At 50.4% G+C, this 13,794-nt stretch overlaps 2 protein-coding genes across 4 annotated transcripts in view; one reads left to right on the top strand and one right to left on the bottom strand.

The window, feature by feature from the left end:
- LOC122421141 (phospholipase A2 inhibitor and LY6/PLAUR domain containing) overlaps positions 1-13,794 on the bottom strand; it is a 22,764-nt gene extending 8,970 nt beyond the window's left edge. The window contains exons 1-5 of one of the 3 annotated variants that reach the window (XM_043436952.1): positions 13,646-13,794; positions 12,231-12,347; positions 10,687-10,839; positions 10,158-10,301; positions 9,715-9,960 (exon numbers count right to left, since the gene is read on the bottom strand). In XM_043436952.1, coding sequence (XP_043292887.1) covers positions 9,815-9,960; positions 10,158-10,301; positions 10,687-10,839; positions 12,231-12,347; positions 13,646-13,715 — 630 coding nt within the window. In that variant the 5' untranslated portion in view covers positions 13,716-13,794 and the 3' untranslated portion in view covers positions 9,715-9,814. Of the gene's footprint in view, positions 1-9,714; positions 9,961-10,157; positions 10,302-10,686; positions 10,840-12,230; positions 12,348-13,645 lie in introns of those variants that run through there. The other 2 variants (XM_043436950.1, XM_043436951.1) reach the window with 2 other exon arrangements.
- LOC122421136 (proteasome subunit alpha type-3-like) lies at positions 1,044-1,938 on the top strand. Its single transcript, XM_043436943.1, has one exon. The coding sequence runs from the start codon at positions 1,059-1,061 to the stop codon at positions 1,824-1,826; it is 768 nt and encodes a 255-aa protein (XP_043292878.1). The 5' UTR covers positions 1,044-1,058; the 3' UTR covers positions 1,827-1,938.

The following is a 13,794-nucleotide window of genomic DNA, read 5'->3' as shown; positions in this document are numbered from 1 at the left end:
GTCATCTCTTTACTTATTTTTGGCTGTGCTGGGGCTTCATTGCTTTTACATCGGCTTTCTCTAGTTGTAGGGAGTGGGGGCTCCTGTCCAGTTACAGTGCGTGGGCTTCTCTTGTTGCAGAGCATGGGACATGGTCTTCAGTAGGTATTGCATGTGCACGCAGTCATTGCAGCTCAAGGCTCTAGAGAACAAGCTCAATAGTTTTGGCTCATAGGCCGAATTTCTCTGTAGCATGTGGAATCTTCCCAGACCAGGGATCGAACCCCTGTCCCCTGCCCTGACAGGTAGATTCTAATCCACCTCGCCATCAGGGGAGTCCAGCTCTTCTCTTCTTTCAACACAGTCATTGAGCAGCGACCTCCCGACTGGCAGTGACAGGGTGCCCACTATGGGCTGTGCCCTGTGGCCGTGGTGTTTATGTGCATAAATCCTACACAGGGTGATCATCCCCAGTTACAGATGAGGAAACTGAGGCTCCAAAAGCTGAGCCGACAAGGTGCTATAGATAGTGTGCAGCAGAGCTGGGCTCAAGCTCAGGAACCAGTAGTGAACAAACCAAACCAGGCCCCTACCCTCAGGGAGCGTCCACAGAGTCCTATGTGATTGCAGGCAGGGGTGACAGATAGGCAGTTTGTCAGAGTGCCATCAAGGAGAGCAGTGGTGTCAGGTTAGAAGCGCGTCCAGCGGAGTCTGGTGGAGCCAGGAGCATGGGGTCTAACATATTGTGTGTACGTCAGCGGTCTGTTCCACCTTACTGCTGAGAAGTTTCACTGCACGCGTAGATCTCAACTTGTTCATCCATCCTCTGGTGGACGGGCATCTAGACTGTTGCCACTTTTTGGTGGCTGTTTTTGTCCACACCTCACAGCTTTCAGGATCTCAGTTCTCCAAGCAGGGATTGAACCCAGACCTCAGCAGTGAAAGTGAAAAGCCCTCAATACTAGATCGCCAGGGAACGCCCCACCGCTTTTTGACTATTATGAGTGTTGGTCCTTTAATGGAGCGGAACCTGGTGATCCGGAGTCAATGATAAGAAAGTAAGAGAGGATTTTGGCAGGATGAGTTCAGTCGGCACCGGGTATGATCTGTCAGCTTCTACATTCTCTCCGGATGGAAGAGTTTTTCAAGTTGAATATGCTATGAAGGCTGTGGAAAATAGTAGTACAGCTATTGGAATCAGATGTAAAGACGGCGTTGTCTTTGGGGTAGAAAAATTAGTCCTGTCTAAACTTTATGAAGAAGGTTCCAACAAACAACTTTTTAATGTTGATCGACACGTTGGAATGGCAGTAGCAGGTTTGTTGGCAGATGCTCGTTCTTTAGCAGACATTGCAAGAGAAGAGGCTTCCAACTTTAGATCTAACTTTGGATATAACATTCCACTAAAACATCTTGCAGACAGAGTGGCCATGTATGTACACGCGTATACACTCTACAGTGCTGTTAGACCTTTTGGCTGCAGTTTCATGTTAGGGTCTTACAGTGTGAATGACGGTGCACAACTCTACATGATTGACCCATCGGGTGTTTCATATGGTTATTGGGGCTGTGCCATTGGCAAAGCCAGGCAGGCTGCAAAGACAGAAATTGAAAAGCTTCAGATGAAAGAAATGACCTGCCGTGATGTTGTTAAAGAAGTTGCAAAAATAATTTATATAGTCCACGATGAAGTTAAGGATAAAGCTTTTGAACTAGAGCTCAGCTGGGTTGGTGAAATAACTAATGGAAGACATGAAATAGTTGCTAAAGATATAAGGGAAGAGGCAGAGAAATATGCCAAGGAATCTTTGAAGGAAGAAGATGAATCAGATGATGATAACATGTAACATTTACTTGTATATTAAATTTCTAATACAGTCCCATGTAACTATTTAGCCCTTTGGATTATTACATACCAATTTTCATTAAATTTTTGTCTTATAACGAAAAAAAAAAAAAAAAGAAAGTAAGAGAGAGAAAGAAAGAAAGCAAGACACAGGGACCAAATCTCTGATGGAGAAAAGCTGTTTTAATCAACATGGCGTGGGCATATATACCGTCTTACAAGGTAGGTATTCTCAGCAAAGATAAAGATTAAAATTCCAGATTTACAAAACATAAGGCGATCCCTATCAAAGAGAGAGTTACAATAAATCACTTTTTAACACATGGTTCCTTAAAAGGAAGAGAGTACTTATCACAGTAATGAGAAATTCCTGGATTCCTTAGCCTCCTCTTAATTCCTGAATATTCAGGAATTAATGAGGACCAGAGGATTCCTGACAGATCCAAAACAGCACACAGGAAGCCTCCAGTTAAATGCTTCGTGACGGTGAACACAGCTGCTGTGAACCTTCGTGTACAAACCTCTGTAGAGAGCTCTCTTTGGGATAACTATCTGAAAGAGTCAAATTGCAGGGCCTTCAGTTAGATTCAGGACTTGCCTGTTGACTCAGTGGTAGAAAATCTGCCTGCAATGCAAGAAACACAGGAGAGGAGGGTTCGATCTCTGGGTTTGGAAGATGCCCTGGAGGAGGGCATGGCAACCCACTCCAGTATTCTTACCTAGAGAGCCCCATGGACAGAGGAGCCTGGTGGGCTACAGTCCATAGGGTCACAAAGAGTCAGACACGACTGAAGCTACTCAGCATGCAGGCAGATGTGTGTTTTACTTATTCGAAATGGACTGGTTTCCAAAGTGGTTGTTCCATTTTACATTACCTTCAGCAGTATGTGAGCTTCACATCTTCACCGATACTTGATATTGCCGGTCTTTATCGATGTATTTCTCTGGGCCAGCTCTTAGTTGCAGCTGCACATGCAGCAGGATCTAGTTCACCGACCAGGGATCAGACCCGGGCCCCCTACATTGGAAGTGCGGAGTCCTAGCCACTGGACCGCCAGGAAGTCCCACTAGTCTTTTAACTGACGTGCGTTGAATTTTATCAAGCGCTTTTGCCACCTTACAAAATACGTTCTAACCAATGAGGTTGCCCTTGGACACACATTTTTATTCTCAAGGTCCTAGGAAGTTCCCTGGCGGTGCAGTGGTTAGGACGCCACTCTCTCATTGCCGGGGGCCCAGATTCAATCAGTCCCTGGTTGAGGAACTAAAATCCCACAAGCTGTGCAGTGTGACCAAAAAGAATGATAATAATAATAAAATGAAGGTTCTATCAGTTATAAAAAGATAAACTGAGGCATGTTATAGTTTGAAGAGTTCATTTAAGCAGAGAATTCAAATCAGACAGCCAAAACTGAGAAATGATTAGAGGTGCTTTGTGGGTGGGTTAGGACAGAGGTTTTTGGAGAGAAAGCATGGAAGCAGAGCAAATATTTAATTGGATTGAGCTTGAACGTTTTAAATTAATCAGTTTTATTGGGGTTAGTTCCTTTACAATACTGTGTCAGTTTCCGCTGGGCAGCAACGAGAACCAGCCGTCCGTACACACACCCCGCACTCTGGGGTTTCCTTCCCACTGAGGTCAGCACAGCGCTGAGTCAGCGCCCTGTCTCTGCAGGAGGCTCTCAGCAGCATCTCTGCCATACAGGGTGTCAGGAGCATATGTACATCAGTCCCAGTGCCCCAACCGCCCCACCTCTCTGGAGCTTAAAGGATTTTCTTCCTTGGGAAAATCGAGGGACTTGGCTGTTCACAATTAGTTTATTTCATTTTCTTAGATTTGAGTTCATCAACTCTTGCTTAAAATTTGAGTTGTTTACTGAAGCTACCTAAGGCTTTAGAGTCACCCAGTCTAATGGCATCCTTGTTTAAAATTTTACATAAAATCAACTGGCTTTGGGGCAATTTAAAAAAGAAAAAATTTCTTCAGATCAAAATTCCACCTTTTAATTACAAGAAGAGTCAATGCATTTTTGGCTAAAACTGTATCTATTCTGGTATGTGGATCTTTATATTCATCTCTGATCTACCTAGAAAAGTGGAATGGTCGGCTCAGGGCTTTATGTTTGCAAAGTCTGGAAACCCTTATGTCAGTAGTCTCCCATTCCCTTGAGTTTGTTAAATAATTATTACTACAGTTTAATTATCAGCTTTGACTGCACCAGGGCTTCACTCCTGCGCGTGCGCATTCTCTAGTGTCAGCGAGCGGTGTTCACTCTGGTTACGGTGTGCGGGCTTCTCATCACAGGGGCTTTGCTGACTGCGGAGCAGAGGCTTTTGGAGCCGGCTGTCAGTAGTCGTGGTGCTTGGGCTCAGTTGCCCTGAGGGACGTGGAGTCTTCCGAGACCTGGGATGGAAACTGAGAGCCCGACCGACACTGGCGGGGAGATTCTTACCGGCTTACTTTCATATTGTGTGTTTCATAACATCAATTTGCTTTCCTCAGTCGTGTCCGACTCTTTGAGACCCCATGGACCGCAGCACGCCTCGCTTCCCTTTCCTTCACGGTCTCCTGGAGTTTGCTCACACTCCTGTCCACTGAGTCAGAGTCCAGGATGCCATCTAAACCTCTCACCCTCTGCGGCCCTGTTCTCCTTTTGCCTTCAGTCTTTCCCAGCATCAGTGAAAGTGAAAGGCGCTCAGTTGTCTCTGACTCTTTGCAACCCCACTGAGTGTGGAATTGTCGAGGCCAGAATACTGGAATGGGCAGCCATTCCCTTCTCCAGGGGATCTTCCCACCCCAGGGATCGAACCCAGGTTTCCCCCATTGCAGGTGGATTCCTTATCATCTGAGCCACCAAGGAAGCCCTCCTAACATCAGGGTCTTTTCCAATCAGTCAGCTCTTCACATCTGGTGGCCATAGTATTGGAGCTTCAGCATCAGTCCTTCCAATGAATATTCGGGTTGATTTACTTCAGGATTGACTGGATTGATCTCCTTGCTGTCCAAGGGACTCTCAAGAGTCTTCCCCAGCACCACAGTTTGAAAGCATCAACTCTTTGGTGCTCAGCCTTCTTTATGGTCCAAAGCTTACGTCTGTACATGACTGCTAGAAAAACCATAGCTTTCACTATATGGACCTTTGTCAGCCAAGTGATGTCTCTGCTTTTGAATACGATGTGTAGGTTTCTCATGGCTTTTCTTCCAAGGAGCAAGCATCTTTTAACTTCATGGCTGCAGTCACCATCTGCAGCGATTTTGGAGCCCAGAAAATACAGTCTGTCACTCTTTCCAGTTTTCACTCATCCATATATGGAATCTTTGTGTGTCTGAGTCTGCAGTTTGTGGTTTCTACCAACCCTTAATCATGGAAGCGTATTTCCTGATGCTTAATGGTGTGTGTGTGTGTGTGTGTGTGTGAATTCCACTCCTGGGTAATATATTGGTGGAGATTCTTTGAGGGGCTGGTTTGAAGTACATTCCTCCAAAGAGGATTTGCCCTCTCAGCAGGTGATACTACATACATGGGACCACTTAGAGTTTTCAACTTGGCTCTTTCCACACTGATAACTACTTAGGAATTTTGCTCCAAATCGTTGACAGTAGAGATCATAAATTAGAAAACTGGAGTGGCTTCCCATTCCCTTCTCCAGGGGGTCTTCCCGACCTAGGGATCGAATCCAGGTCTCCTGCATTGCAGGCAGATTCTTTACCATCAGAGCCCCGAGGGAAGCCAGTATTGGCTAGGAGTCTGCCGAGAGAAGTTTCCCTGTTTCCTCTCCTGTCCCCCCAGAGCTCAGGCCTCCCACTGACTTCCCCACCAAGCCCATCTCCCTTCATTTACCCTCAGGAGGAGCACTCAGCTCTGCACTCCTGCAGCTCAGGGGCGTCTCCTGAGAGGCCTCTCTTCCTGAGCTGGGGCCCATGCTTTCTTTCCCTTTCCCTCCGCTCCCACCATATTGTCTTTCAGTCACTAAGTCCTGTCCAACTCTCTGAGACCCCATGGCCTGCAGCACGCCAGGCTTCCCTCTTTTTCACTATATCCCAGAGTGTGCTCCCATTCATGTCTGTTGAGTAGGTGATGCAATTGAACCATCTCATCCTCTGTCACCCCCTTCTCCTCCTGCCCTCAGCCTTTCCCAGCATCAGGGGCTTTCCCAGTGAGTCAGCTCTTCACATCTGATGGCAAAAGTATTCCCACCACCTACAGCCCTTTGAAAATCAAGCTCCGTGACACCTGGAATCAGTGACAAGGCAGACACCAACATCAGTGCTACCCATTGTATCAGTCTGGGTCCCACCAGGAGGCCGAAATCACACCAGTTACTTTACCAGAGAATTAATAAAAGGAAATAGTAAGGAGGTGGCTCAGTCGGTTTAGAATCTGCCTTCAATGCAGAGGACACAAGTTGGATTCCTGGTGTGGGAAGATCTCCTGGAGAAGGAAAGGGCAGCCCAGTCCAGTATTCTTGTGGGGAGACTTCCATGGACTGAGGAGCCTGGCCGGTTATATTCCATGGGGTCGCAGAGTCCAACACGACTTCGGAACTAAACCACCACGTTGAACTAAAGAGGACAGAAGACGCAGGTAGAACACAGAAGCGAGTGCCAGGAGCAGCCAGCACCCTTAGGGATGGAGGAATAAAAGGAAGAGGTTGGAATTATTGAAATGTGGGTGTTTTGAAGCTTGGAGCTGAACCCTTGGGGCTGAAATTCAGATCCTGAGGAGGGGGTGATCCCCGGCTGGTTCTGGTCTTACCCTGAGAACGTGCGGTGAGGCTAGTCCTGCAGGTCCTGGGGTGCTACAAACTGGACTAACCTGCGCAACCCCGCCCCGACCCCCGCTGCCAAAGCGGCCTCAAAGCACACCTGGGGTGCTGCTCCAGTGCCCTGCAACATCCCGCCCCCCTCCAGAAGGCTTGGGGCCGCTCTCTCTCTCGCTCGCTCCCCCTGCTGGCGGAGCCTGGGAAGCAGCAGCTGGAGATAGAGTCGTGCCCAGCATCCCACAGCATCCAGGGGCGCGGCGCAGGGCGTCCTGCTGCAGGTGCTGGAGGAGATGCGCGGGGACGCCAAGGCAGTGCTGGAGACGGCGCGGGGTCCAGACTCTAGCATGGGATGTCTGGGCCTGAGAGATCACGGGGCTAGGGGTTCACCACTCAGAATCCTGGGTTCTTGAAGGAAATGAGGGCTCTGACTAGGGGTTGGAGTAGGTGACGTCTGGTCACCAGGATTCCTGGGTCCTGAAGGGAAACAGAATTTGGGGGACGGGATTCCTGATTTCTCTGGGGATCATCAGACTACGGAACTCCTCAAGGGAGTTGAGGGTTTGGACTCCTGGAAGGGGCCTATCTTGGTCTCTCAAGAGTAGATGTAATAGGTGTCTAGTCCCCCTGCGGAGGAGGTGGATGCCCTGATTGCTGATGAAGGCGGTCTCCTTCCCGTTGGGGATTGTGACATGAAGGAGGGGAGTTTGGGTTCCCCCGGGAGCTGGAATCCTTGGGCTTCTGAGCCACAATGGGTATAAGCTATAGGTTTCCGGGGTTGGGGGATAGGCCTGCATCCAAAATAGGCTTTGAATCTTCACTGGGGAAAGGCTGGTTCTCTGGAGTCTCAGAACTCCTGGCTCCCCAGAGGGCTGAGGTCCTTGCCTCTTCGTTCATGGCTGGTGGAAGGTCTCCATGTGGAGCAGGGAATTGGGGTTTGTGTAGGAGAACTGGAGACCCTTTGGTCCCTCTTGGGGAATAGGCATTCCATCTTCATTGTCCTCGGGCCAGACAGCCGCTTGACAATCGGGGTGGCCTTTTCCAAGTGGCTCAGCAAATGGCATCTACATGCGGAGTTATCGTGAGCATCCCATGTAGGCACGCCTCTACTCGCAGTCTCTCTCTTGCACAGTAATAGACTTGCAACCCCTCCTGGAAGCCCGGAACATGGGGAGCTCCAACTTTAGTCTCACCCTTTGCTCAGGGTGCCCTCCTCTCTGACGCTATCTCTGACTTGGCCCTGTCTGCCTTTTCCCCCCTGCGCTTCCCTCTTCCAATTTCCGTCTACCCTCCTGCCAAGGGGCCTCCTGCCTGGATCAACTCTCAGAAAGCAAGACCGGCTTTGTTTCCATGTGTCAGCGCCCACTGTGCTGATCTCGTTCACGCAGCTGTGTGTCGGCACCCTTGGGTGTCACGGCTCTCTTTTGGAACGGTTGCCTTTTAAATCATGACTTTTCAAAGGGTTGAATTTTAGGCTCTGGAGGCAGCAAGTTGGTAGCGAGGCATCTGTCTCTGGGAGTATACAAAAAGAAAAGACAGAAGACTCCGTTGTGCAGGGATCACTTGCTGCCCTCAGGGTGATTCTACGGGGCCCCTGCATGCTGGCAGGCCTTGAAGGCAGAAATTCAAGTAAACATGATGAATCTTGGTGTTGCCACTGGCAGAAGCAGAGGAGGTCCAAAAGCCTCTTCAGCTTAGCTGAATTTCCTACTTGTCAGGATAACGATAAATTTGTGTCCGTTAAGGTGAGGAACCATGGAGCCCGGAGAATCAAGGGTGTCTTTCCCTGTGGTGTTTTTTGGAGGAGCGAATAAAAAAGTAGAAATTCTGTTGTGTGTCTGTTCTTTGGGTTTCAGGGGGGTGGAAGATGCTTGGGATTCTGTCAGCTGGAAGCCTAGACTTCTGGGTCTGAGGGAGGAAGGATGGAGGCTGAGGACCCCAGGGTCCCTGGAGAGGAGGGATGGTGGGGTTGTGTGAAGGATAGAATTCCTGCACACCCCCAAACCTTCGCAGGGACCTTTGGTGCACTTGGGTTTTGTGCCCCTGTCATCTGCCATGAGAAGGATGTTAACCAGGGAGTCACACATCCAGAAGACTCTGGAACCCCACGGAGGTGAACTAGAGTCCCCCTCCCAGACTGGAACCAATCCAACCAGAGCACAGCCAGAAACAGAGCTGCCCCAGATACCTACAAACCCATAGGAAGAAGAGTGTTTCTTTTTACAAGTCTCAAGTGGGGCATGGTTTGTTATACAACATTACTCAGCATGAACAGACTAATACAACTTTGGTGTTTTAAACCACTGAGTTTAGGGATTTGTTTGTTATGGTAGCATAACCCAGACTATCCTGATGGATGCCAAAGTCTAGTAGCTGCCACACATGGCCACTGAGGAAGTGGCAGCTATTAGGATGGTAACTCTTTGGCCAGACACATTGTCCCAGAACCCACGCTGCCTTCAAGGCGCTAGTGCAGGGTGCTCAGGCACTCAGTGGGGTCTGACCCTTTGTGACTCTGTGGATTGTAGCCTGTCAGCCTCCTCTGTCCGTGGATTCTCCAGGCAAAGATCATGGAGTGGGTTGCCATGCCCTTCTCCAGGGGATCTTCCTGACCCAGGAATTGAACCACGTCTCCTACATTGGCAGGCAGATTCTTTCCCATTGAGCCACCAGGGAAGCCCCTTAAATGTGTTAGGCACTGCACTAAGTCCTTTTTTCGTGTTCTTTCATTGGACTCTTAAGACAGCCCTTGAGGTTATAGCTATTATCTCTGCATTTTACAAACTTGAACTCTGGGGCAAAAACAGGTTAACTAGGAGAGGTGATCATGGACTCTAAAATCTGACCCTCCCAGCTGTTTGACCAAAGACAAGTGATACCACAATCTGTGCCTCAGTCAGTTCTGTAAAATGGGGGCAATACTTTCAGCTTCACAGAGATGTGACTATGAAATGAGGTACTACATGGAAAACACTTAGCATGGGGACCAGGCAGGAAGTAATCCTTTAAGAAGAGGTAGCATCTTCCATTTCTTTCTTCCATAGAGAGTGTTCCCAAGGGTTCAGACCCCTGCTTTTCTCATCCCATCTCCCCGAAATGCAGCACATCACAAAGACTCAGGATTGTTCTGTTAACTTGTTTAATTTATAGACACATGGGAACTGTAGAAATTTCTAGAAACACAACTGAGAATGAATGGAGACCACACACCACGTGGGCCTCAGTTCCTCACTCAGCCTTGCCAGAAGCCTGGGGGCTTGGACGACAGCTGGTCTTCTTGATGGTCAACAGACGAGAGCCTGAGGGCACCAGGGTCCCAGGCTTGCTGTGGCAGGCGGCCTCCGTGCCACAGCCCCGGGCCGCAAATCTGATGCCTGCGGGAGGGGATTGTAGACTACAGTCAGGATCTCCAGTGCCTCCCTCCTCCTAGTCCAGGGTCACGTGCCCCAGCCACCTTCTCCCCCAGATCTTTGGAGCCACTCTCTCCCTTAGAATCTGGAAGAATGAGGCTCCAGTTCTGGGACTGTCTGGAATCCCTGTGCCCTCCTCCCGAATTCCAGGTGCCCCTTACCAGGCTGTGCGAGGCCAGACACGGCAACACAGTGGGTTTCCTCACCAACGCAGACCGCTTCCTGAGTCGAAGTGCATGTTTCCGAAAAGGCAGCGATGCAGGAAGGACACCGAAGGCCATTCTCTGTATGGTTTCTCACGATCGCTGAAGAGGAGGGTGGAGGGGAAGGTAATTGGAGACGTTAGTCCCTTTCTCAACATCACAGCCACTCAGGGGACACCAGTTGCTAACGCACACTGCATTTTCAGAAAACAATATTTGACTGCATTGGATCTTAACTGCGGCATGAGGAATCCAGTTCCTTGACCAGGGATCAAACCCCTGCAGAGAGCGCATGGAGACTTAGTCAGTGGACCAGCAGGGAAGTCCCTGGATACTGCAGTTTACAGTAGAAGAAACCAAGGCTCAGCGCAAGGAGGACGCTTGTCCCTGGTTACAGGGCAGGTCAGGAGCAGGTGCTCACAGGTGGCCCTGGCGGGAGAAGGTGGGCAGGGAGGGACTCTAGCTGTGGGGCTCAGCCGGGGCTTACCGGGCAGTGGGTCCTGGTTGCACCCATCATCCTGGCAGCAGCGCCTCGTGGAGCCCATGTAGTTCTCAGTGTTCATGGTGATGGTGAAGGATCCTGAGTCACACTCGCTGGATTTCGCACACCCCTTGTAGCTGGTCACCGCCAAGGAGCCCTCTGCAGGATGGCCATGGGCAGAGAGCTCAGTGGCCTCTGCTCTGGGCCCTTGCCCTGGGTTGTCTCTCTCACCTTATAGTAGCTCTAGCCCACTGCTGTCTAGAGAGGTCTCTTCCAGCTCCCCACATTCAAGCCCCCTTTCTGCCTTGGGCATCGTCTGAATGGATTATCAGGTATGCACCCCATCCTCCCCCTGTCCCCAGGCTGTGCTGGACTCTGCAGAGTGGCCCCTTCCACCCCAGGGCCACCCCACTGCCATCTGCAGCGGTCACACCTGGAGTGGTCTTTTCCAGACCACCTGTGATTACCCCCATGCCTGTGTAATGGTCTCTTCCAGTTTTCAGTCCTCCCCTGGCCCCTGGAGTTCCTTCCACCAAATGCTGGGATGGGGCGGTCATCCCCACCTGCTGTCACACCCATTTCCTTCTCCATCTAAGGTAGACTCTTCCAGATTTCCCAGGGTCACTCCCCAGACTTCCTACCTATGGTCTCTTGCTGCCCTCCTTAGGTACTCTCAGGTCTTGCCTGGAGTGGTGTCTTCCAGTCTCCCTGGCCTTCCCCTTCCCCACCACAGATAAGGTGTCTCCTCCAGGCCTAGGGTTTCTGCTCTTTACACCACATGCTTGGGTGTGTAGGGCTCAGTTGTGCCCGATTCTTTGCAACCTCATGGACTGCGCCCAGGGATCATCTGTCCTTATGTCTCTCTCTTTATGACAATATTGGGAATCCCAGGGGGTGCAGTGGTAAAGAACCCCCCTGCCAATGTAGGAGATGCAAGAGATGTGGGTTCCATCCCTGCGTGGGGAAGATCCCCTGGAGGAGGAAATGGCAAACCTCTCCAGTACTCTTGCCTGGAAAATCCCATGGACAGAGAAGCCTGGCGGGTTACACTCCATGGGGTGGCAAAGAGTCAGACACAACTGAGCTTGCACCCAACTCAACCAGCCCCCCGTATCTCCCTCTTTCTCTTTCAGGAACAGTAGCTTGCAGCTCACATCTCTGGGAGACCCCTTGCAGCCCCAGAGAATCAACCTGATCACATTCTTTGCAACTCACCCAAGTCTGCTGTACACCCACCCCTTCAGCTTTTACATATTAGATTTCCCCCTTCTCTGGATTTCTCTCTTCCCCCATGTCCTTTGCTTTCCAAATTCCCTCTTTGGTAAGAAAGTCTGTATCTGCCCCTCCTCCTCCTCTCTTTGGAGTCTCATCTTCAGTAATCCTTGGCCATAGTGGCTTCTGTCATTCCACCAGATTCTCTGTTCACCACCCACCTCGAGATTGCCTTTCTCTCTTTCCTGACATACTCATCACTCAAACGTTCCTCCCCACGCATGGTGGTATCTGCCGCCCACCTCCCCAGCATCTGATACCAGCCCCTGCCCACTTACTTCTGTTGCTCTCAGTCACGACAACCATGCAGGAGTCTTCATCCGGGGCACAAGTCTGCAGTTTTCCACTGCAGTTGGGACCGTCACTGGTACACACCTCACAGCTTAGCGGGTACCCTGCAGTTAGAGAACGGGGCTCTAGTGAAAGGTGCCGTAGTCTGTGGGCCATGACTCCCGAATCCAGACGGGGATGGGGTGGGGGGTGGGGTCTGACCGAAAAGGTCTGGTGTCTCCCTGGTTATTCGTGGGCAGGACAGTGGCCGCTGAACAGGGATCTGTTGGAAGCTCGGCAGGGATGCCATGGTCCTGAGAGCAAAGCTGCTTTCTGGGGCCGGGCAGAAAGCAAGTCTGATCAGGGAGCAAGTTTATGTAATTACAAGCCTGGGGACTTGGGATGCTAGACCCGCTGATAAAGCTAGGGGACCTTGACGGGTCCTGCTGAAGGTTTCCATGGACTTAAAAATTTTTTTTATATTTTTAATTTTCTTTTTTATCTTGTTGGCTGTGCTGGGTTCCTGCTTCCTGTTGGTTTTTCTCTAGTTGTAGTGTGTAGGGGCAACTCCCGAGTTGCAGTTTTGGGTTTCTTGTTTGTGCTGGTTTCTCCGGTTGCAGACCACGGCTTAGAGCATGAGCTCAGTAGTTGTGGTGAAGGGTCTTAGTCGCCCCAAAGCATGCGGAAGCTTCCTGGACCAGGGATTGCACCCGTGTCCCCCGCTTTGGCAGGCAGATTCTGCACTGAAGCACAGGGGAAGTCCTTCATGGACTTGTGTGAACCTTCCCGTCCACCTGGTTCTCGGGAGTGGGATCACCTTCTGTGTGGCTACCAGGCTGTCTGAGTCTGGTAGGCAGTGGGTGCTCAGGCAGGGGTACCTTAGAGGGGATCTGCATCCCAGGTCAAGAAGAAAGATCGAGGACTAAAAGGATAAGGGCCTGGACTCCTTGGTCCGGAGAGAGCAGCCGCTGGGGGTCCAGACACAAGGTATCTCGGTCCTGGGGAAAGTGGAGCTGCCTGAACTCCTATATCTGAGGGAGGACACTGGGGACCTGAACTTCTCAGAGTCCTGTGAGAAAGGAAAGCTCTCCCCCTAGCCTGATTTTTTTTTCATACTAATGACAAATACTAACCATATTCTCTGATTTTCCAGAATTCAGGTGTCTTATTTTGAGACACTGCCTGGGATACAGGGAGCAGAATGCATCCAAACCCATCTTTTCAGAGAGATTTAAACTCACATGTTTTTTTAGCTCTTCCTCCCTTGGGCACCCAGGCTTTCTGCCCTTTACCCTCTGCCTTCTCCATGAATTTCAGTTCCCAGGACACCTCCTCTTTCCCTTCTCCCTTGAGGACATGGCAGAATGTTCTCTCATACTCCTTGTTTTGAGGGTCCCAGGAATCCAGAGCCCTAGTCACTTACCCAGACCCAGGAGGGTGCAGAGCAGGGCGGAGCCCAGCAGGAAGGTCTCAGGTTTCATGGAAGGCTTCATGATGGATGGATGACTGACCCTGCATTCCCAGGTCCCCAGCTGTTCTTATAGGGAGCCGAGAAGGGGCGGGTCTGGACCT

Source organism: Cervus canadensis, chromosome 18 (genome assembly GCF_019320065.1).
Source record: "Cervus canadensis isolate Bull #8, Minnesota chromosome 18, ASM1932006v1, whole genome shotgun sequence".
Lineage (NCBI taxonomy): Eukaryota > Metazoa > Chordata > Mammalia > Artiodactyla > Cervidae > Cervus > Cervus canadensis.
This window is presented reverse-complemented; position numbering and strand designations above follow the sequence as displayed.